The 23,157-nt window shown below is 40.6% G+C and overlaps 1 protein-coding gene across 3 annotated transcripts in view; it reads right to left on the minus strand.

Annotated features, from left to right (window-relative positions):
- LOC118374656 (protein unc-13 homolog C-like) overlaps positions 1-23,157 on the minus strand; it is a 260,042-nt gene that overhangs the window by 129,960 nt on the left and 106,925 nt on the right. For all 3 annotated transcript variants that reach the window (XM_052515796.1, XM_052515795.1, XM_052515794.1), the window contains exons 17-18: positions 6,809-6,942; positions 1,053-1,138 (exon numbers count right to left, since the gene is read on the minus strand). In XM_052515796.1, the coding sequence (XP_052371756.1) occupies positions 1,053-1,138; positions 6,809-6,942 (220 nt within the window). The remainder of the gene's footprint in view (positions 1-1,052; positions 1,139-6,808; positions 6,943-23,157) is intronic.

Raw genomic sequence — 23,157 nt, forward strand, 5'->3', positions numbered from 1 at the left:
CACACCGCCAGCTGCACAGCCCCATAACAGTCAGGCTTAGTTGAGATTTATGTAGATTTATGATCTCCATTAAAATACATAGCTAATATAAAACCACTGAAGAATCGTGTTAAAACAAATAGCAATTATGATGTATGGGAAAGAACGCCCTAATCTAATATCTTAAACCTCTGGAAATGGAATGCCTACATGCAAAACCTTAATTTCCCATTATGATGCAAGCAGGTCCCATTATAATGAGATAACACTTTGTGCTATGGTCAAACTGGTCATCTGTTTTCACAGATTTTATGTAAGAGGAGGGAGGAGGTGGGCGAGGTAAGAGGAGATATGTGAGCGTGTGCAACACTGATAAGTGTCCTCCCTGCAACACGGAAACACAGACTCCCTGGAGCGACACACCCCCACTGCTCTAACCCAGTCTGACAGCAACAAAGAGGCATGCATGCACACACACACACACACACACACACACACACACACACACACACACACACACACACACACACACACACACACACACACACACACACACACACACACACACACACACACACACACACACACACACACACACACACACACACACACACACACACACACACACACACACACACACACACACACACACACACACATACACACACACTGCTCAAACACACTCTGGTCACATGCCTGCTACTCTGACTCGGGGAAAAAAGTACGTAAACTCTGCACACACGTCACAAAGCGCAAACTCACACACTCACACACACACACCTGCCACCATGACTCTGATTTAGGTAGTAATATAATTATAGCGTGTCCTCTGAAGGAAAGCCCTACTTTAGCTCGGGGGAAGAAAGCAGAGAGAGAGGCAGGGAGAGCAGAGAGAAGAGAGAGCGAGTAGAGATAGAGGCAGAGAAAGAAAGAAAGAATGAGAGAGAGAGAGAGAGAGAGAGAGAGAGAGAGAGAGAGAGAGAGAGAGAGAGAGAGAGAGAGAGAGAGAGAGAGAGAGAGCAGAGAGAAGTGACACACAGGGTTTTGACAGATCAATAGCATTTCCTACTAACCTTCCATGGCGTATTTCATGTCCAGGGCAAACAGGTTCCATATGAACTCAGCGCTGACCTTCCCCATATTCAGCTCTTGGGGAAATCTGTGGGAGGAATTACAATGGATCCACATCACACTCATTTCCTCATAATCACAAGCTTGACTGGACACTCAGACTGCCTGGTTCTGTCTCAAATAGCACCCTAATCCCTAGCTCTGGTCAGAAGGAGTGTGGAGGTGGGTTGGACAGAAAATACGGTGTCACTGGAGATTTGGGGATAAATTGGTTGAATCTCAGAGGAAGAATTCAACTGAAGATCTAATAACCCCATGAGAGAGAGAGAGAGAGAGAGAGAGAGAGAGAGAGAGAGAGCGAGAGAGAGAGAAGAGAGATAGATAGAGAGAGAGGGGGAAAATAGATAGATAAAGAGAGATAGATAGATAGAGAGAGAGGGGGAAAATAGATAGATAAAGAGAGAGAGAGAGAGAGAGAGAGAGAGAGAGAGAGAGAGAGAGAGGTAGATAAAAATTCTTAACAGTATATTTGACCTCTCAGCTTCCCTATCAAATCTAAAAATCTCAAATAGAAAACCGAAGAAAATGAACAACAATGACAAATGGTTTGATGAAGAATGCAAAAATCTAAGAAAGAAATTGAGAAACCTGTCCAACCAAAAACATAGAGACCCGGAAAACCTGAGTCTACACCTTCACTATGGTGAATCACTAAAACAATACAGAAATACACTACGGAAAAAGAAGGAACAGCACGTCAGAAATCAGCTCAATGTAATGGAAGAATCCATAGACTCTAACCACTTCTGGGAAAATTGGAAAACACTAAACAAACAACAACACAAAGAATTATCTATCCAAAATGGAGATGTATGGGTAAACCACTTCTCCAATCTTTTTGGCAATAGAACAAATAATAAAGAGCAAAAACATATACATGATCAATTACAAACCATAGAATCAACTATTAAAGACTACCAGAACCCACATTCTCCAATTCTCCAATGACCAATGACCTTGAACGAGTTACAGGACAAAATAAAAACCCACCAACCCAAAAAGGCCTGTGGTGTTGATGGTATCCTTAATGAAATTATAAAATATACAGACAACAAATTCCAATTGGCTATACTAAAACTCTTTAACATCCTCCTTAGCTCTGGCATCTTCCCCAATATTTGGAACCAAGGACTGACCACCCCAATCCACAAAAGTGGAGACAAATTTGACCCCAATAACTACTGTGGAATATGCGTCAACAGTAACCTTGGGCAAATCCTCTGCATTATCATTAACAGCAGACTCGTACATTTCCTCAACGAAAACAATGTACTGAGCAAATGTCAAATTGGCTTATTACCAAATTACCGTACAACAGACCATGTATTCACCCTGCACACCCTAATTGACAACCAAACAAACCAAAACAAAGGCAAAGTCTTCTCATGCTTTGTTGATTTCAAAAAAGCCTTCGACACAATTTGGCATGAGGATCTGCCATACAAATTGATGGAAAGTGGTGTTGGGAGTTAAACATACGACATTATAAAATCCATGTACACAAACAACAAGTGTGCGGTTAAAATTGGCAAAAAAACACACACATTTCTTCACACAGGGTCGTGGGGTGAGACAGGGATGCAGCTTAAGCCCCACCCTCTTCAACATATATATCAACGAATTGGCGCGGGCACGAGAAAAGTCTGCAGCACCCAGCCTCACCCTGCTAGAATCTGAAGTCAAATGTCTACCATTTGCTGATGATCTGGTGCTTCTGTCACCAACCAAGGAGGGCCTACAGCAGCAACTAGATCTTCTGCACAGATTCTGTGAGACCTGGGCCCTGACAGTAAATCTCAGTAAGACCAAAATAATGGTGTTCCAAAAAAGGTCCAGTCACCAGGACCACAAATACAAATTCCATCTAGACACTGTTGCCCTAGAGCACACAAAAAACGATACATACCTTGGCCTAAACATCAGCGCCACAGATAACTTCCACAAAGCTGTGAACGATCTGAGAGACAAGGCAAGAAGGGCATTCTATGCCATCAAAAGGAACATCAATTTCAACATACCAATTAGGATCTGGCTAAAAATACTTGAATCAGTCATAGAGCCCATTGCCCTTTACGGTTGTGAGGTCTGGGGTCCGCTCACCAACCAAGACTTCACAAAATGGGACAAACACCAAATTGAGACTCTGCATACAGAATTCTGCAAAAATATCCTCCATGTACAACGTAAAACACCAAATAATACATGCAGAGCAGAATTATGCCGATACCCACTAATTATCAAAATCCAGAGAAGAGCTGTTAAATTCTACAACCACCTAAAAGGAAGCGATTCCCAAACCTTCCATAACAAAGCCATCACCTACAGAGAGATGAACCTGGAGAAGAGTCCCCTAAGCAAGCTGGGGCTGGGGCTCTGTTCACAAACACAAACACACCCCACAGAGCCCCAGGACAGCAGCACAATTAGACCCAACCAAATCATGAGAAAACAAAAAGATAATTGACACATTGGAAAGAATTAACAAAAAAACAGAGCAAACTGGCAGAATACCTGTCCACTGTGACTGACCCAAACTTAAGGAAAGCTTTGACTATGTACAGACTTAGTGAGCATAGCCTTGCTATTGAGAAAGGCTGCCGTAAACAGACCTGGCTCTCAAGAGAAGACAGGCTATGTGCACACTGCCCACAAAATGAGGTGGAAACTGAGCTGCACTTCCTAACCTCCTGTCCAACGTATGACCATATTAGAGATACATATTTCCCTGAGATTATACAGATCCACAAAGAATTTGAAAACAAATCCAATTTGATAAACTCCCATATCTACTGGGGGAAATTCCAAGATTTGTGACCTGTACCCACAAGAAAAGGGCAACCAGTGAAGAACAAACACCATTGTAAATACAACCCATATTTATGCTTATTTATTTTCCCTTGTGTTCTTTAACCATTTGTACATTGTTACAACACTGTATATATATATATATATATATATATATATATATATATATATATATATATATATATATATATATATATATATATATATATATAAATATATAGTATATATATGTACAACACTGTATATATATATATATATATATATATATATATATATATATATATATATATATATGTATAACATGATTGTTTTGAAATGTCTGTATGTGTAATGTTTACTGTTAATTTTTATTGTTTATTTCACTTTTGTATATTGTCTACCTCACTTGCTTTGGCAATGTTAACACATGTTTCCCATGCCAATAAAGCAATTCAATTGAATTGAATTGAATTGAATAGATACAGGTAGATAGATAGAGAGATAGATAAAGGTATATAGGTAGATAGATAGAGAGATAGATAAAGGTATATATGTAGATAGTTAGAGAGATAGATAAAGGTATATAGGTAGATAGATAGAGAGATAGATAAAGGTATATAGGTAGATAGATAGAGAGATAGATAAAGGTATATAGGTAGATAGATAGAGAGATAGATAAAGGTATATAGGTAGATAGATAGAGAGATAGATAAAGAGAGATAAATAAAGGTATATATGTAGATAGTTAGAGAGATAGATAAAGGTATATAGGTAGATAGATAGAGAGATAGATAAAGAGAGATAGATAAAGGTATATAGGTAGATAGATAGAGAGATAGATAAAGGTATATAGGTAGATAGATAGAGAGATAGATAAAGAGAGATAAATAAAGGTATATATGTAGATAGTTAGAGAGATAGATAAAGGTATATAGGTAGATAGATAGAGAGATAGATAAAGAGAGATAGATAAAGGTATATAGGTAGATAGATAGAGAGATAGATAAAGGTATATAGGTAGATAGATAGAGAGATAGATAAAGAGAGATAGATAAAGGTATATATGTAGATAGATAGAGAGATAGATAAAGGTATATAGGTAGATAGATAGAGAGATAGATAAAGAGAGATAGATAAAGGTATATAGGTAGATAGATAGAGAGATAGATAAAGGTATATAGGTAGATAGATAGAGAGATAGATAAAGAGAGATAGATAAAGGTATATATGTAGATAGATAGAGAGATAGATAAAGGTATATAGGTAGATAGATAGAGAGATAGATAAAGGTATATAGGTAGATAGATAGAGAGATAGATAAAGAGAGATAAATAAAGGTATATATGTAGATAGTTAGAGAGATAGATAAAGGTATATAGGTAGATAGATAGAGAGATAGATAAAGGTATATAGGTAGATAGATAGAGAGATAGATAAAGGTATATAGGTAGATAGATAGAGAGATAGATAAAGAGAGATAGATAAAGAGAGATAGATAAAGGTATATAGGTAGATAGATAGAGAGATAGATAAAGGTATATAGGTAGATAGATAGAGAGATAGATAAAGAGAGATAGATAAAGGTATATAGGTAGATAGATAGAGAGATAGATAAAGAGAGATAGATAAAGGTATATAGGTAGATAGATAGAGAGATAGATAAAGGTATATAGGTAGATAGATAGAGAGATAGATAAAGAGAGATAGATAAAGGTATATAGGTAGATAGATAGAGAGATAGATAAAGGTATATAGGTAGATAGATAGAGAGATAGATAAAGGTATATATGTAGATAGTTAGAGAGATAGATAAAGGTATATAGGTAGATAGATAGAGAGATAGATAAAGAGAGATAGATAAAGGTATATATGTAGATAGTTAGAGAGATAGATAAAGGTATATAGGTAGATAGATAGAGAGATAGATAAAGAGAGATAGATAAAGGTATATAGGTAGATAGATAGAGAGATAGATAAAGGTATATAGGTAGATAGATAGAGAGATAGATAAAGAGAGATAGATAAAGGTATATAGGTAGATAGATCGAGAGATAGATAAAGAGAAAGAGATAAAGGTAGAGAGGATAACAGAGAGAGATGGGGAAGTGAAGAAAGAGAAAGAAGAGCGGGAGAGAGATAGGAAGAGGCGTTTGCAGATCAATTGTTATTTTGTATATTATAGATTTCCAGTCAGCTCTTAATTGTGAAAAGTCACTGGGATAATTCTCCAGCCTACACATAGCGATGGACTGACAGGAATAGATTAAAAGCTTTTTGCGCAGGTAAGGTCAATTTCCCTCTCAATGTGTTCCTTTCCCTAATATAGCTCTCACACACAAAAACAAGCACGCATGCGCTAACACACAAACACAAACACACTAACAAAAAACATTTGCACACGTATGTAGCACGCACATGCACACAAATGCAAAACACATGCGTGTGTACATATGTATGCTCACACACACTAATATAAGGCAGAACATCTTGCCTTGAGGAATATTTGTGAGATAATCATTGAATGTTCCTCATAGCTCATGCATCTACCCCTTCCCCCAGTTGTGACACATCTAAATCACGCAAGCACGCAGACTCAGATGCATAAAGAGAGAAACGCACACACACACACACACACACACACACACACACACACACACACACACACACACACACACACACACACACACACACACACACACACACACACACACACACACACACACACACACACACACACACACACACACACACACACACACACACACACACACACACTTTCTCCGTCTCTCTCTTGCTTTCCCTCTCTCACTGATTTCTGTTGCTTATTCACTAGCAGTTTATGCCCTCAGCTATCCCAGAGCCATTATCCCAAAATAGATCCATCACTGTGTGTGTGTGTCCATGTTGTACGTACTGGTTGATGACAGGGGTGTAGGCGGTGCGGTCCTCGTCGATCACAGACACCATGAGAGTGATGAGCTTGGGCCAGAAGTCCAGGTTCTTTATAGACGGACCCTGCTCCTCCCGGGGAAGATTCTGTTTACGGGCCTGTAGGGGGATAGAAGAAGAGGGGGATGGAGAGAGAGAGACAGAGAGAGAGAGAAGCAGAGATGAAGGTTGTGGTGGAGCTCAGTAATCCCAAACAGACAGACAGACAGACAGACAGACAGACAGACAGACAGACAGACAGACAGACAGACAGACAGACAGACAGACAGAAGACCTCAAGTGGACTTTTACAGAGAGCAGAGAGTTTTGCATGCCAATCTAAGCCTGCAGCTCATGTTTAATTCAAGACATGGCCTGACATATTACATGGAGCTAAACAGAAACCAGACAAACACAGATAAAAGCTCAGATTGACCCCTCAGCCCATCTCCTCCCAGAGTGTGTGTGTGCAGGTTGATGATGGCATGCATGCACACCATGATCTGTTCGCCCGAGTTCCTACCCTGACCTGGACCTGCTGTTTCAACTCTCTCTCTCTCTCTCTCTCCCTCTTCCTCTCTCTCTCTCTCTCTCTCTCTCTCTTCCTCTCCCTCTCTCTCTCTCTCTCTCTCTCTCTCTCTCTCTCTCTCTCTCTCTCTCTCTCTCTCTCTCTCTCTCTCTCTCTCTCTCTCTCTCTCCCTCTCTCTCTCCCTCTCCACCTCTCTCTCCCTCTCTACCCCTCTCCCTCTCTCTCTCTCTCTCTCTCTCTCTCTCCCTCTCTACCCCTCTCCCTCTCTCTCTCTCTCAATTCAATTCGACTTCATTGACATGGCAAGTTCATTATTGTCAAAGTATACATATCGAAAAATATAATTAACAACAACTACAACAACAATATTAATGAGAACAACAATACATTAAAGCAATGGTAGTAGACCAGTGTCAATATGACTGAAAATACAGTCTCTCTCTCATGACTGAGAAGATGAAAGATAAAACAAAACAAGATGGGAAATATTATCGACATTACTTTGCACTTTTCACTGGCTGTCCCTCAGGTTGTGGCAGGAGGACACATATTTGGCTGCCAAAATTGCACATTTTGGCTTTTCACCCAATAAATATTTTATTTTTTCTTCATCTTTTATAGTTTCAAATTCTTTGTATTGATTTATAATTTTGGGAAATAAATATTCTCTTAGGTTTGAGTATTTGTCACAGTGTAATAGGAAATGCAGCTCTGTCTCTACCTCTCCCCTGGAGCAGAGTGAGCACAGCCTGTCCTCTCTGGGCAGCCAGGTTTGTCTGTGATGACCGGCCTCTATAGCCAGACTGTGCTCACTGAGTCTGTACCTAGTCAATGTTTTCCTCAGTTTTCTATCAGTCACAGTGGTCAGATAGTCTGCCACCATGTACTGTCTGTTTAGAGCCAAATAGCTTAGATTTTTTTGTGGTGTCTTTCCAATAGGTGATATTTTTTTATTTTTGTTTTGTGATGATTTGGTTGGGCCAGATTTTCTGAGTGCTGTCCTGAGGCTCTATGGGGTTGGTTTGGGTTGGTGAACTGAGCCTCAGAACTAGCTGGCTGAGGGAACTCTGCTCTTGTTTCATCTCTTGACATGGTAGAGCTGTGTGATGGAATGTTTTGGGGTCACTTGTTTTTAGATGGTTGTAAAATTTGATGGCTCTTTTTTCTATTCGAATGAGGAGGGGGTATTGGCCCAATTCTGCTCTAGATGCGTTATTTTGAGTTTTTCTTTGCAGTTGCAATACAGTCTTGCAAAACTCTGCATGCAGTATTTCAATTGGATGTTTGTCCCATTTGATAAATTCATTATTAGAGATTGGACCTCATACTTCACTGCCATATAGAGCAATTGGTTCTATAACTGATTGAACATTTTTGAGCCAGATTCTAATTGGAATTTCGATTTTGATGTTCCTTTTAATGGCATAGAATGCTCTTCTTGCTTTGTCTCTCAACTCATTCACAGCCATGTTAAAGCTACCTGTGTTGCTGATATTTAGTCCTAGATATGTGCAGTTTTTGGCGTGTTCTAATTGAACTGTGTCCAAATAGAATTTATATTTGTCATCCTTATTTCCAGACCTTTTTTGGAATATCATTATATTTGTTGTTTTTAAGTTAACGGTAAGAGCCCAGGTCTGACAGAACCTGTGAAGACGATCTAGGTGCTGCTGTAACCCCTCTTTAGTGGGAGACAGCAGCACCAGGTCATCTGCGTTCCTCAGACACTTGATTTCAGTGTTGTGTAGGGTGATACCAGGTGCTGCCGATTCTTCTAATGTTTTTGCCAATTCATTAATGTAGATGTTAAATAGTGTTGGACTTATTGGGCAGCCCTGTTTCACTCCCCGTCCCTGAGAGAAGAAGTCTGTTTGCTTGTTGCCAATTTTAACCGCACATTTGTTTTTAGTGTACATTGATTTAATAAAATCAGATGTTTTCCCTCCAATACCACTTTCTATTAGTTTATAAAAAAGACATTTGTGCCAAATTGAATCAAATGCTTTCTTGACATCTACAAAACACGAGTAGATTTGGCCTTTGTTTTGGTTTACTTGTTTATCAACTAGAGTGTGGAGGGTGTAAATGTGGTCTGTTGTACGATCATTTTTTAGAAATCCAATCTGGCTTCTGCTCAGGACGTTATGTTCATCAAGGAAATGATGCAGTCTGCTATTTATAATACTGCAGAGAATTCTCCCCAAGTTGCTGTTAACGCAAATTCCTCTGTAATTATTTGGGTCAAATTTGTCTCCATTTTTATAGATTGGTGTGATCAATCCCTGGTTCCAAATATCGGGGGAAATACCTGCAGTGAGGATGATGTTGAAGAGTTTGAGTACAGACAATTTGAATTTGTGGTCTGTATATTTGCTCATTTCATTTAAAATGCCATCAGCACCACAGGCCTTTTTGGGTTGGAGAGTGCATAGTTTTTCCAATAATTCTTCTTCTGTAATTGGGGTATCCACAGGATTCTGATAGTCTTCTTCTGTAATTGGGGTATCCACAGGATTCTGATAGTCTTCTTCTGTAATTGGGGTATCCACAGCATTCTGATAGTCTTCTTCTGTACTTGGGGAATCCACAGGATTCTGATAGTCTTCTTCTGTAATTGGGGTATCCACATCATTCTGATAGTCTTCTTCTGTAATTGGGGTATCCACAGGATTCTGATAGTCTTCTTCTGTAAGTGGGGTATCCACAGCATTCTGATAGTCTTCTTCTGTAATTGGGGTATCCACAGGATTCTGATAGTCTTCTTCTGTAATTGGGGTAATCCACAGGATTCTGATAGTCTTCTTCTGTAATTGGGGTATCCACAGCATTCTGATAGTCTTCTTCTGTAATCGGGGTATCCACAGGATTCTGATAGTCTTCTTCTGTAATTGGGGTATCCACAGGATTCTGATAGTCTTCTTCTGTAATTGGGGTAATCCACAGGATTCTGTTAGTCTTCTTCTGTAATTGGGGTATCCACAGCATTCTGATAGTCTTCTTCTGTAATTGGGGTAATCCACAGGATTCTGATAGTCTTCTCCTGTAATTGGGCTATCCACAGCATTCTGAAAGTCTTCTTCTGTAATTGGGGTATCCACAGGATTCTGATAGTCTTCTTCTGTAATTGGGGTATCCACAGGATTCTGATAGTCTTCTTCTGTAATTGGGGTAATCCACAGGATTCTGATAGTCTTCTTCTGTAATTGGGGTATCCAGAGCATTCTGATAGTCTTCTTCTGTAATTGGGGTAATCCACAGGATTCTGATAGTCTTCTTCTGTAATTGGGGTAATCCACAGGATTCTGATAGTCTTCTTCTGTAATTGGGGTATCCACAGGATTCTGATAGTCTTCTTCTGTAATTGGGGTATCCACAGGATTCTGATAGTCTTCTTCTGTAATTGGGGTATCCACAGGATTCTGATAGTCTTCTTCTGTAATTGGGGTAATCCACAGGATTCTGATAGTCTTCTTCTGTAATTGGGGTATCCAGAGCATTCTGATAGTCTTCTTCTGTAATTGGGGTAATCCACAGGATTCTGATAGTCTTCTTCTGTAATTGGGGTAATCCACAGGATTCTGATAGTCTTCTTCTGTAATTGGGGTATCCACAGGATTCTGATAGTCTTCTTCTGTAATTGGGGTAATCCACAGGATTCTGATAGTCTTCTTCTGTAATTGGGGTAATCCACAGGATTCTGATAGTCTTCTTCTGTAATTGGGGTATCCACAGGATTCTGATAGTCTTCTTCTGTAATTGGGGTAATCCACAGGATTCTGATAGTCTTCTTCTGTAATTGGGGTATCCACAGCATTCTGATAGTCTTCTTCTGTAATTGGGGTAATCCACATTCTGATAGTCTTCTTCTGTAATTGGGGTATCCACAGGATTCTGATAGTCTTCTTCTGTAATTGGGGTAATCCACAGCATTCTGATAGTCTTCTTCTGTAATTGGGCTATCCACAGCATTCTGATAGTCTTCTTATGTAATTGGGGTAATCCACAGGATTCTGATAGTCTTCTTCTGTAATTGGGGTAATCCACAGGATTCTGATAGTCTTCTTCTGGAATTGGGGTAATCCACAGGATTCTGATAGTCTTCTTCTGTAATTGGGGTAATCCACAGCATTCTGATAGTCTTCTTCTGTAATTGGGGTATCCACAGCATTCTGATAGTCTTCTTCTGTAATTGGGGTAATCCACAGGATCCTGATAGTCTTCTTCTGTAATTGGGGTATCCACAGGATTCTGATAGTCTTCTTCTGTAATTGGGGTAATCCACAGCATTCTGATAGTCTTCTTCTGTAATTGGGGTATCCACAGCATTATGATAGTCTCCTTCTGTAATTGGGGTAATCCACAGGATTCTGATAGTCTTCTTCTGTAATTGGGCTAATCCACAGGACTCTGATAGTCTTCTTCTGTAATTGGGGTAATCCACAGCATTCTGATAGTCTTCTTCTGTAATTGGTGTATCCACAGCATTCTGATAGTCTTCTTCTGTAATTGGGGTAATCCACAGGATTCTGATAGTCTTCTTCTGTAATTGGGGTATCCACAGGATTCTGATAGTCTTCTTCTGTAATTGGGGTAATCCACAGCATTCTGATAGTCTTCTTCTGTAATTGGGCTATCCACAGCATTCTGATAGTCTTCTTATGTAATTGGGGTAATCCACAGGATTCTGATAGTCTTCTTCTGTAATTGGGGTAATCCACAGGATTCTGATAGTCTTCTTCTGTAATTGGGGTAATCCACAGGATTCTGATAGTCTTCTTCTGTAATTGGGGTAATCCACAGCATTCTGATAGTCTTCTTCCGTAATTGGGGTAATCCACAGGATTCTGATAGTCTTCTTCTGTAATTGGGGTAATCCACAGGATTCTGATAGTCTTCTTCTGTAATTGGGGTAATCCACAGCATTATGATAGTCTTCTTCTGTAATTGGGGTAATCCACAGGATTCTGATAGTCTTCTTCTGTAATTGGGGTAATCCACAGGATTCTGATAGTCTTCTTCTGTAATTGGGGTAATCCACAGCATTCTGATAGTCTTCTTCTGTAATTGGGGTATCCACAGGATTCTGATAGTCTTCTTCTGTAATTGGGGTATCCACAGCATTCTGATAGTCTTCTTCTGTAATTGGGGTAATCCACAGGATTCTGATAGTCTTCTTCTGTAATTGGGGTAATCCACAGGATTCTGATAGTCTTCTTCTGTAATTGGGGTAATCCACAGCATTCTGATAGTCTTCTTCTGTAATTGGGGTATCCACAGGATTCTGATAGTCTTCTTCTGTAATTGGGGTATCCACAGCATTCTGATAGTCTTCTTCTGTAATTGGGGTAATCCACAGGATTCTGATAGTCTTCTTCTGTAATTGGGGTAATCCACAGGATTCTGATAGTCTTCTTCTGTAATTGGGCTAATCCACAGGACTCTGATAGTCTTCTTCTGTAATTGGGGTAATCCACAGCATTCTGATAGTCTTCTTCTGTAATTGGTGTATCCACAGCATTCTGATAGTCTTCTTCTGTAATTGGGGTAATCCACAGGATTCTGATAGTCTTCTTCTGTAATTGGGGTATCCACAGGATTCTGATAGTCTTCTTCTGTAATTGGGGTAATCCACAGCATTCTGATAGTCTTCTTCTGTAATTGGGCTAATCCACAGGATTCTTATAGTCTTCTTCTGTAATTGGGGTAATCCACAGGATTCTGATAGTCTTCTTCTGTAATTGGGGTATCCACAGGATTCTGATAGTCTTCTTCTGTAATTGGGGTAATCCACAGGATTCTGATAGTCTTCTTCTGTAATTGGGGTATCCACAGCATTCTGATAGTCTTCTTCTGTAATTGGGGTATCCACAGGATTCTGATAGTCTTCTTCTGTAATTGGGGTATCCACAGGATTCTGATAGTCTTCTTCTGTAATTGGGGTAATCCACAGCATTCTGATAGTCTTCTTCCGTAATTGGGGTAATCCACAGGATTCTGATAGTCTTCTTCTGTAATTGGGGTAATCCACAGGATTCTGATAGTCTTCTTCTGTAATTGGGGTAATCCACAGCATTATGATAGTCTTCTTCTGTAATTGGGGTAATCCACAGGATTCTGATAGTCTTCTTCTGTAATTGGGGTAATCCACAGGATTCTGATAGTCTTCTTCTGTAATTGGGGTAATCCACAGCATTCTGATAGTCTTCTTCTGTAATTGGGGTATCCACAGGATTCTGATAGTCTTCTTCTGTAATTGGGGTAATCCACAGCATTCTGATAGTCTTCTTCTGTAATTGGGGTATCCACAGGATTCTGATAGTCTTCTTCTGTAATTGGGGTATCCACAGCATTCTGATAGTCTTCTTCTGTAATTGGGGTATCCACAGCATTCTGATAGTCTTCTTCTGTAATTGGGGTATCCACAGGATTCTGATAGTCTTCTTCTGTAATTGAGGTATCCACAGCATTCTGATAGTCTTCTTCTGTAATTGAGGTATCCACAGCATTCTGATAGTCTTCTTCTGTAATTGGGGTATCCACAGGATTCTGATAGTCTGACTGCTTATTCAAGGATTTGCCATTTTTCTTGTATATCTTTTTGTTCTGGGCTCTTTGTTATATTGCTGTAGAGGTTTGCAAAGTGATTTCTCCACATATCTCCATTTTGGAGAGCCAATTCCTCATGATGAGGTTTGTTTAATTTATTCCAATTCTCCCAGAAGTGGTTTGATTATATGGATTCCACAATTCCATCCAGCTGATTTCTAATGTGCTGTTCCTTTTTTGTTCTTAGGGTGTGTTTCAGTGTTTCCCCATATTGAAGGCGTATATTTTTGTTGTCTGGTTCTCTGTGTTTTTTATTAGATATACAGTGGGGGATAACATGATTTAGTCAGCCACCAATTGTGGAAGTTCTCCCACTTAAAAAGATGAGAGAGGCCTGTAATTTTCATCATAGGTACACTTCAACTATGACAGACAAAATGCGAAAAAAAATCCAGAAAATCACATTGTGGGGAATTTTTATGAATTTATTTGCAAATTATGGTGGAAAATTTGTTCAATAAAAAAAGTGTATGTCAATACTTTGTTATATACCATTTGTTGGCAATGACAGAGGTGAAATGTTTTCTGTAAGTCTTCACAAGTTTTTCACACACTGTCGCTGGTATTTTGGCCCATTCCTCCATGCAGATCTCCTCTAGAGCAGTGATGTTTTGGGGCTGTTGCTGGGCAACACGGACGTTCAACTCCCTCCATAGATTTTCTATGGGGTTGAGATCTGGAGACTGGCTAGGCCACTCCAGGACCTTGAAATGCTTCTTATGAAGCCACTCCTTCGTTGCCCGGGTGGTGTGTTTGGGATCATTGTCATGCTGAAAGACCCAGCCACGTTTCATCTTCAATGCAATTTTTGATGGAAGGAGGTTTTCACTCAAAATCTCCCGATACATGGCCCCATTCATTCTTTCCTTTACACGGATCAGTCGTCCTGGTCCCTTTGCAGAAAAACAGCCCCAAAGCATGGTGTTTCCACCCCCATGCTTCACAGTAGGTATGGTGTTCTTTGGATGCAACTCAGCATTCTTTGTCCTCCAAACACGACGAGTTGCGTTTTTACCAAAAAGTTCTCTTTTGGTTTCATCTGACCATATGACATTCTCCCAATCCTCTTCTGGATCATCCAAATGCTCTCTAGCAAACTTCAGACTGGCCTGGACATGTACTGGCTTAAGCAGGGGGACACGTCTGGCACTGCAGGATTTGAGTCCCTGGCGGCGTAGTGTGTTACTGATTTTAGGCTTTGTTACTTTGGTCCCAGTTCTCTGCAGGTCATTCACTAGGTCCCCCCGTGTGGTTCTGGGATTTTTGCTCACCGTTCTTGTGATCATTTTGACCCGGAAGTTACAGGTCTGTGAGAGCCAGAAATCTTGCTTGTTTGTAGGTGACCAAATACTTATTTTCCATCATAATTTGCAAATAAATTTATTGAAAATCCTATAATGTGATTTTCTGGATTTTTTTCTCTCATTTTGTCTGTCATAGTTGAAGTGTACCTATGATGAAAATGACAGGCCTTTCCCATCTTTTTAAGTGGGAGAACTTGCACAATTATTGGCTGACTAAATACTTTTTTTGCCCCACTGTATTTCTCAATGACTTTCTTAGATTTTTGCAATCATTATCAAAACATTTTTCATTATCTGTTATTTCTGGTTTGCTCTTATGCTTCTTTAAATTAGCCAAGGAGGCTAATTTGTCAAATATAAAGTTTATGTTCCAAACAGCCAAATTTACACCTTCATTGCTGTAGGAGAATGTTAAGGCTAAAACGTTGTCCAGGAGAGATTGTATTTTTTGGCTGCTAATTGCTTTTTGGTAGATGTCTGTACTGTTTGCACTCCATCTATAGACCTGTTTTGTACCATGCAATTTATTGGGCCGTGATGCTTCATGGTTGGGTTCCGCTTTTCTCAGATACACTGTGATTTTATGTGTTAGTGGGCTGACTGTAAAGGCTCCGAGAGACACTGGATTTAGGTCGGTGAGGAAGTAGTCTACAGTGCTGCTGCCAAGGGATGAGCTGTAGGTGTACCTACCAAAAGAGTCCCCTCTCAGCCTGCCATTGACTATGTACAGACCCAGTGTTCAACAGAGCTTCACGAGCTGGACTCCGTTTTTGTTTTTCACTTTGCAATAGTTGTTTCTGGGGGGTATGTGGGGAGGGAAAGGTTGTTTCCTGGTAGGTGTTTATCCCCATGATTGTTAATAGTGTCTTGTTCTTCTGCTGTTCTAGCATTCAGGTCTCCACAGACCAGTACGTTGCCTTGGGCCTGAAAGTGACTAATTTCCCCCTCTAGAATGGAGACACTCTCTTCATTGAAGTAGGGTAACTCTGAGGGGGGAATGTATGTGGCACAGAGGAAGACATTTTCATCTGTCAAGACAGCCTCCTTGTTGATTTTTAACCATGTAAAGAATTCTCCTGTTTTGATCAATTCGATTGAATGAATTAGTTCAGATTTATACCATATTAGCATTCCCCCTGAGTCTCTGCCCTGTCTGATTCCTTTTAATTTAGTGGATGGTATGATTCTCTCCCTATAACCTAGTGGACAGCCAGTGGAAACATCACCTCTGCACCATGTTTCCTGTAGTACTACAATATCAATATCATCATTTTCTTTCAGGAAGTCTGGGTTTCTGCTCTTTAGTCCAAAAGCAGAGGACTTCAATCCTTGTAAATTCCAAAATGCAACGTAAAAAGACTTCATAACTTTTTTTTTCTTTCTTTACATTCAAAATGAGACAAACACTCACAATCCAACAAGAACTATTAAAATATGATTTTTCAATTAAAGTAAACTCTTACTATGCAAATGTGATTTGTTTATCATTTAGATTTTGTGTCATGAATTTGTGAATTTGTGTCATGCCACTTGGGTCATGCCACTCATGCCACTTGCCACTCTCTCTCTCTCTCTCTCTCTCTCTCTCTCTCTCTCTCTCTCTCTCTCTCTCTCTCTCTCTCTCTCTCACACTCTCTCTCTCTCTCTCTCTCTCTCTCTCTCTCTCTCACACTCACTCTCTCCACCTCTCTCTCACACACTCACCCTCTCTCTCGCTATCTCTCTCACACACTCTCTCTCTCTCTCTCTCTCTCTCTCTCTCTCGCTATCTCTCTCTACCCCTTTCTCTCTCTACCTCTGAATACTCAGCTATGAAAAGCTAATGGACATTTTCTCCTGATGTGCTGACCTGTTGCACCCTCGATAACCACTGTGAATCTGATTTGACCCTGCTGGTCATCTATAAATGTTTGAATATCTTGAAAAACGATTTGGCCTTAATGTCCATGTCCCTTTATAATCTCCACCCAGCACAGCCAGAAGGGGACTGCCCCCCTCTTCCTCCCGCAGAGCCTGGTTCCTCTCTAGGTTTCTACCTAGGTTCCTGCCTTTCTAGACAGTTTTTCCTAGCCACCGTGCCTCTACATCCGCATTGCTTGCTCCCTGAGATTTTAGGCTGGGTTTCTGTAAAAGCACTTTGTGACAACTGCTGTTGTAAAAAGGGCTTTATAAATCCATTTGATAGATTGATTGATTGATGCATGTGTGTGATTGTGTGCCTGTGTGCCTGTGTGTGCCTGTGTGTGCCTGTGTGTGTGTGTTTGGCTGCAGAGAAACACCTTTTCTAGAGCAGCCCTGCCCTTCTTCCACTGATGCCGTCTTCTAAAACACTGATTGAACTGAACTGTCTGTTTCTGCTTAATCACTTGTTATTCAGAGCCCCATCTGTTCAACACAGATAGAGATAGAACAGAACCGCATGGAAAGAGCAGTAGGAGAGTTTTAGCTGTCTGTAGACTAGTGCTGGTTTACACATCTGATTGTCTGTAGACCAGTGCTGGTATATGATCTAATTAAACAATAAGGTCCGGGGGGGGTGTGGCCCGGGGGGGTGTGGTATATTGGCCATATACCACAAACCCAGAGGTGTCTTATTGCTTTATAAACGGGTTACCAACCTAATTACAACAATGTTTTGTCATACCCATGGTATATGGTTTGATATTTATTACATTCTTTATTTTACCTTTATTTAACTAGGCAAGTCAGTTAAGAACGCATTTTTATTTTCAATGACGGCCTAGGAACAGCTTTCAGGCAATCAGCATTCAGGGCTTGAACCACCAGTTTACAATAGTCTGTAGACCAGTGCAGGTATAAGATCTAATAGTCTGTAGACTAGTGCTGGTATATAATCTAATCTGCAGACCAGTACTGGTATATGATCTGATATTTGTCTGTAGACCAGTCCTGGTACAGTATATGATCTGATAGTTGTCTGTAGAGCAGTCCTGGTACAGTATATGAGTTGATAGTTGTCTGTAGACCAGTCCTGGTACAGTATATGAGTTGATAGTTGTCTGTAGAGCAGTCCTGGCACAGTATATGATCTGATAGTTGTCTGTAGACCAGTCCTGGTACAGTATATGATCTGATAGTTGTCTGTAGACCAGTCCTGGTACAGTATATGATCTGATAGTTGTCTGTAGACCAGTCCTGGTACAGTATATGATCTGATAGTTGTCTGTAGAGCAGTCCTGGTACAGTATATGATCTGATAGTTGTCTGTAGACCAGTCCTGGTACAGTATATGATCTGATAGTTGTCTGTAGACCAGTCCTGGTACAGTATATGATCTGATAGTTGTCTGTAGAGCAGTCCTGGTACAGTATATGATCTGATAGTTGTCTGTAGACCAGTCCTGGTACAGTATTTGATCTGATAGTTGTCTGTAGACTAGTCCTGGTACAGTATATGATCTGATAGTTGTCTGTAGACCAGTCCTGGTACAGTATATTATCTGATAGTCGTCTGTAGACCAGTCCTGGTACAGTATATGAGTTCATAGTTGTCTGTAGACCAGTCCTGGTACAGTATATGATCTGATAGTTGTCTGTAGACCAGTCCTGGTACAGTATATGATCTGATAGTTGTCTGTAGACCAGTCCTGGTACAGTATATGATCTGATAGTTGTCTGTAGACCAGTCCTGGTATAGTGATGGACTAGTGATAGTTCTCGTACAGGAAGGAGTACAGCAGAATTGTAGCTCCCTGTAACAGTACTGCTGTAGTATTGGAGCTGATAAATGTTTCTCTGTCGATGGGAGATATGGTTAGAATGAGACTCTGTCTGGACATTCTGTTCACACCAACACATTTCCTCTCTTATCTTAATGGCTTTACAGATAGATAACCCACTGCTCACAGTGTGTGTTTGTATTGGACGCTCAAGCACAAACACACCCGAGCATATCTCTGGGCAACATGAAAAGCCATTTTGATTAATATAATAGGGTGTGTTAAAATTAAGCCTGTCCCTGGCAGCTCTGAAATAATATGGCTTCAATTATTCAACAACCTGCAGTCTAGCGTGTGGCGTGTGTGTGTGTGTGTGAGTAGTTGCTTGCTTTTATGTATTCTAGACGTAGCTCATTCTAATATTTCTACTACTGTACATTATATTTTAGCTACACTGTTTATACACACTGCATATTTATATACTGTGTGTGTGTAATGACTAGGAGGAGAGCTCGATTAAAACCAGTTAAGCGTAAACTCCCCGATTTTGGGGACTTTCGTTATTAGTTGATTGTTTTATCAAGGTAGTGTGCTAATAAATCAGCCTCTGTTATGCCAATTTGGGACCGTTTTGGCTGATAGCCATGTTTCCCAGCTTAAATTGAGTTTGCCTCAATAGATTCTGGGGTTTCGGATGAGACTCGGGGCTCACTACAGACCCTGGTTTGATCCCGGGCAGTATCACAACTGATCGGGAGTCCCATAGGGCGGTGCACAATTGTCCCAGCAATTGTCCCAGCGTCATCCGGGCTAGGGGTTTGGCTGGGGTAGGCTGTCATTGTTAAGTAAGAGTTTGTTCTTAACTGACTTGCCTGGTTAAATGGGAAGTCCTGCTTACACTTTTATTCGCTGCTCGGACTGACAGTCAATTTCCGCCGGAAGAACACGTCATATGCCGCATAGCGTTGGAAAGCTAAGAACTTTAAGATGGCGCCGAAGAGGATGGCTGATGTTTTACATGCCTGTAACCAATTGTGCCATTTGTTCTTTTTCTTGCGTTGTTTTTAACTTATTTTTTTTACTTATTTTGTACATAATGTTGCTGCTACCATCTCTAATGACCAAAAATAACTTATGGACATCAGAACTGGGATTACTCACCACGAACTGGAAGAAGCTTTTCCTTTAACGAGTCTTTTAACGAGTCCGACGAGAAAGAAATACTGATTCTCCCGGGAACAGGCCCAGCTCCCGGTCATTTGAAGAAAAGACGGAGGAAAAGGATGCAGATCGGGCTGCATTTTGAGAACCTGTAGGTGAGCTAGTAAACTCCCACTGCCATCAATTCTACTTGCTAACTTGCAATCATTGGATAATAAAATTGATGATCTACGATTGTGATTATTCTATCAACGGCATATTAAAAACTGTAATATCTTATGTTTCCCCCGAGTCGTGGCTGAACGACGACACGGATAATATAGAGCTGGAGGAATGTTCAATGGACCGGCAGAACAGAGAAGCTACGTCTCGTAAAATGAGGGGATGGGTGTGTGCATTTTTGTCATTAACAGCTGGTGCGCAATGTCTAATATTAAAGAAGTGTCGAGGTATTGGTCACCTGAGGCAGAGTACCTTATGATAAGCTGTAGACCACACTATCTCCCTAGAGAGTTCTCATCTATATTATTCATAGCCGTCTATTTACCACCACAGACTGATGCTGTCACTAAGACCGCACTCAACCAACTCTATAAGGCCATATGCAAACAAGAAAATGCTCACCCAGAAGCGGCGCTCCTAGTGGCCGGGGACTTTAATGCAGTCAAACTTAAATCAGTTTTACCAGCATGTCACATGTGCAACCAGAGGGGGAAAAAAACTCTAGACCACCTTTACTCCACACACAGTGATACATACAAAGCTCTCCCCCGCCCTCCATTTGGCAAATCTGACCATAATTCTATCCCCCTGATTCCTTCTTACAAGCAAAAACTAATACAGGAAGTACCAGTGACTCTCTCAATACGGAAGTGGTTAGATGACACGGACGCTACGCTACAGGACTGTTTTGCTAAGCACAGACTGGAGTATTTCCTAGGATTCCTCCAATGGCATTGAGGAGTACACCACCTCAGTCATCGGCTTCATCAATAAGTGCATTGACGATGTCGTCCCCACAGTGACCGTACGTACGTATCCCAACCAAAAGGAATGCCTATTTGAGAATACTGTTAATTGACTACAGCTCTGCGTTCAGCACCATATTGCCCACAAAGCTTATCACTAACCTAAGGACCCTGGAACTAAACAGCTCCCTCTGCAACTGGATCCTGGACTTCCTGACAGGACGCCCCCAGGTGGCAAGGGTAGGCAACAACATGTCTGCCATGCTGATCCTCAACACTGGGGGTGTACTGAGTCTCCTCCTGTACTCCCTGTTCACCCACGACTGCGTGGCCAAACACGACTCCAACATCATCATTAAGTTTGCTGACTTCACAACAGTGGTAGGCCTGATCACCGACAACGATGAGACAGCCTATAGGGAGGAGGTCAGAGAACTGGCAGTGTGGTGCCAGGACAACAACCTCTCCTTCAATGTAAGCAAGACAAAGGATGTGATCGTGGACTACAGGAAAAGGCTGGCCCGAACAAGCCTCCATTAACATCAACAGGGCTGTAGTGGAGCGGGTCGAGAGTTTCAAGTTCCTTGGTATTCACATCACCAACAATCTATCATGGTCCAAACACACCAAGACAGTCGTGAAGAGGGCAGGAGAAAACCTTTTACCCCTCAGGAAACTGAAAAGATTTGGCATGGGTCCCCAGATCCTCAAAAAGTTCTACAGCTGCACCATCGAGAGCATCCTGACCGGTTGCATCACCTCCTGGTATGGCAACTGCTCGGCATCTGACCGTAAGACACTACAGAGAGTAGTGGGCACGGAGCAGTAAATCACTGGGGTCAAGCTTCCTGCAATCTAGAACCTATATAATAGGCGGTGTCAGAGAAAAGCCCATAAAATTGTCAGAGACTCCAGTTACCCAAGTATTAGACAGTTTTCTCTGCTACCGCAAGGCAAGCAGTACCGGAGCGCCAAGTCTATGACCAAAAGGCTCCTTAATAGCTTCTACCCCCGAGCCATAAGGCTGCTGTACAACTAATCAAATGGCCACTCGCTGTTTATTATCTATGCAATGTCACTTCACCCCCACCTAGATGTACAACTTACCTCTAACATACCTCTAACTTACCTCTGCACACTGACTCAGTACCGGTACCCCCTTTATATAGCCTTGTTATTGTTATGTTATTGTGTTACTTTTAAAATGTTTTACCTTAGTTTATTTGGTGAATATTAACTGCACTGTTGGTTAAGGACTTGTAAGTAAGCATTTCCCGGTAAGGTCTACACTTGTTGTATTCGGCGCATGTGACAAATAAAGTTTGATTTAATTTGATTCTTCTGCTTCGATAGCAACTAGTTCATTCTATGACAAACAATAATGTTTTTATATTGAATTCAACAAAAAAACTTGAAGATTATTTGTAAGATGTGAAATAAAAGCACTTTCTGTTCATCACAGACAGACATTTTGTGTAGAAGATGGAAGCTGAGATCTTAACGTGTTGGTAGAGTCGCTAGTCAACTCTGAGTTTCAGGAGGGGAGGGAGAGATGAAGGAAATTCAAACAATATTTTAGGCACTATTCACACATTTGTAATGAATAGGAACATAATCATATTTGTATCATATTTTGTACCATGTATTTGAGCTCTCAGCATGAATTATTCTTTATAAGAAAGGTGAGATTGAAAAAAAATCTTTCTTGCACTTTAATAGTTATTTTTATGGCCCCCTCATGAAAAAGAATTAAATCCGGGCATAGCCAGACATCCGAGAGACCAGCAATTGTCATTGAACCGGTCAATGGACAACCAAAGCCAGGTCTATCTACAACACAAGAGCTTTAGAGCATGTTCATATGTATCATCAACAAAAGAAAGCAACTTTAAAGGCGTTTCAAGGCGTGATTTCACTGACAATACTAATAAGATGAGGCAGTCACCTATCATGCTAATTACAGGATGTCATTGGGTAACAACACATCTACAGTAGATTCTCAGAAAGCACTCATTTTGGTCCCTGACAGACAGAAACCTATGGTATTCGTTGACATTAACTGAATATAGGGATGAAAGGATGTCAAAC

The sequence above is a fragment of the Oncorhynchus keta genome, unplaced genomic scaffold (assembly GCF_023373465.1).
Source record: "Oncorhynchus keta strain PuntledgeMale-10-30-2019 unplaced genomic scaffold, Oket_V2 Un_scaffold_3114_pilon_pilon, whole genome shotgun sequence".
In the NCBI taxonomy this organism is placed as follows: Eukaryota; Metazoa; Chordata; class Actinopteri; order Salmoniformes; family Salmonidae; genus Oncorhynchus; species Oncorhynchus keta.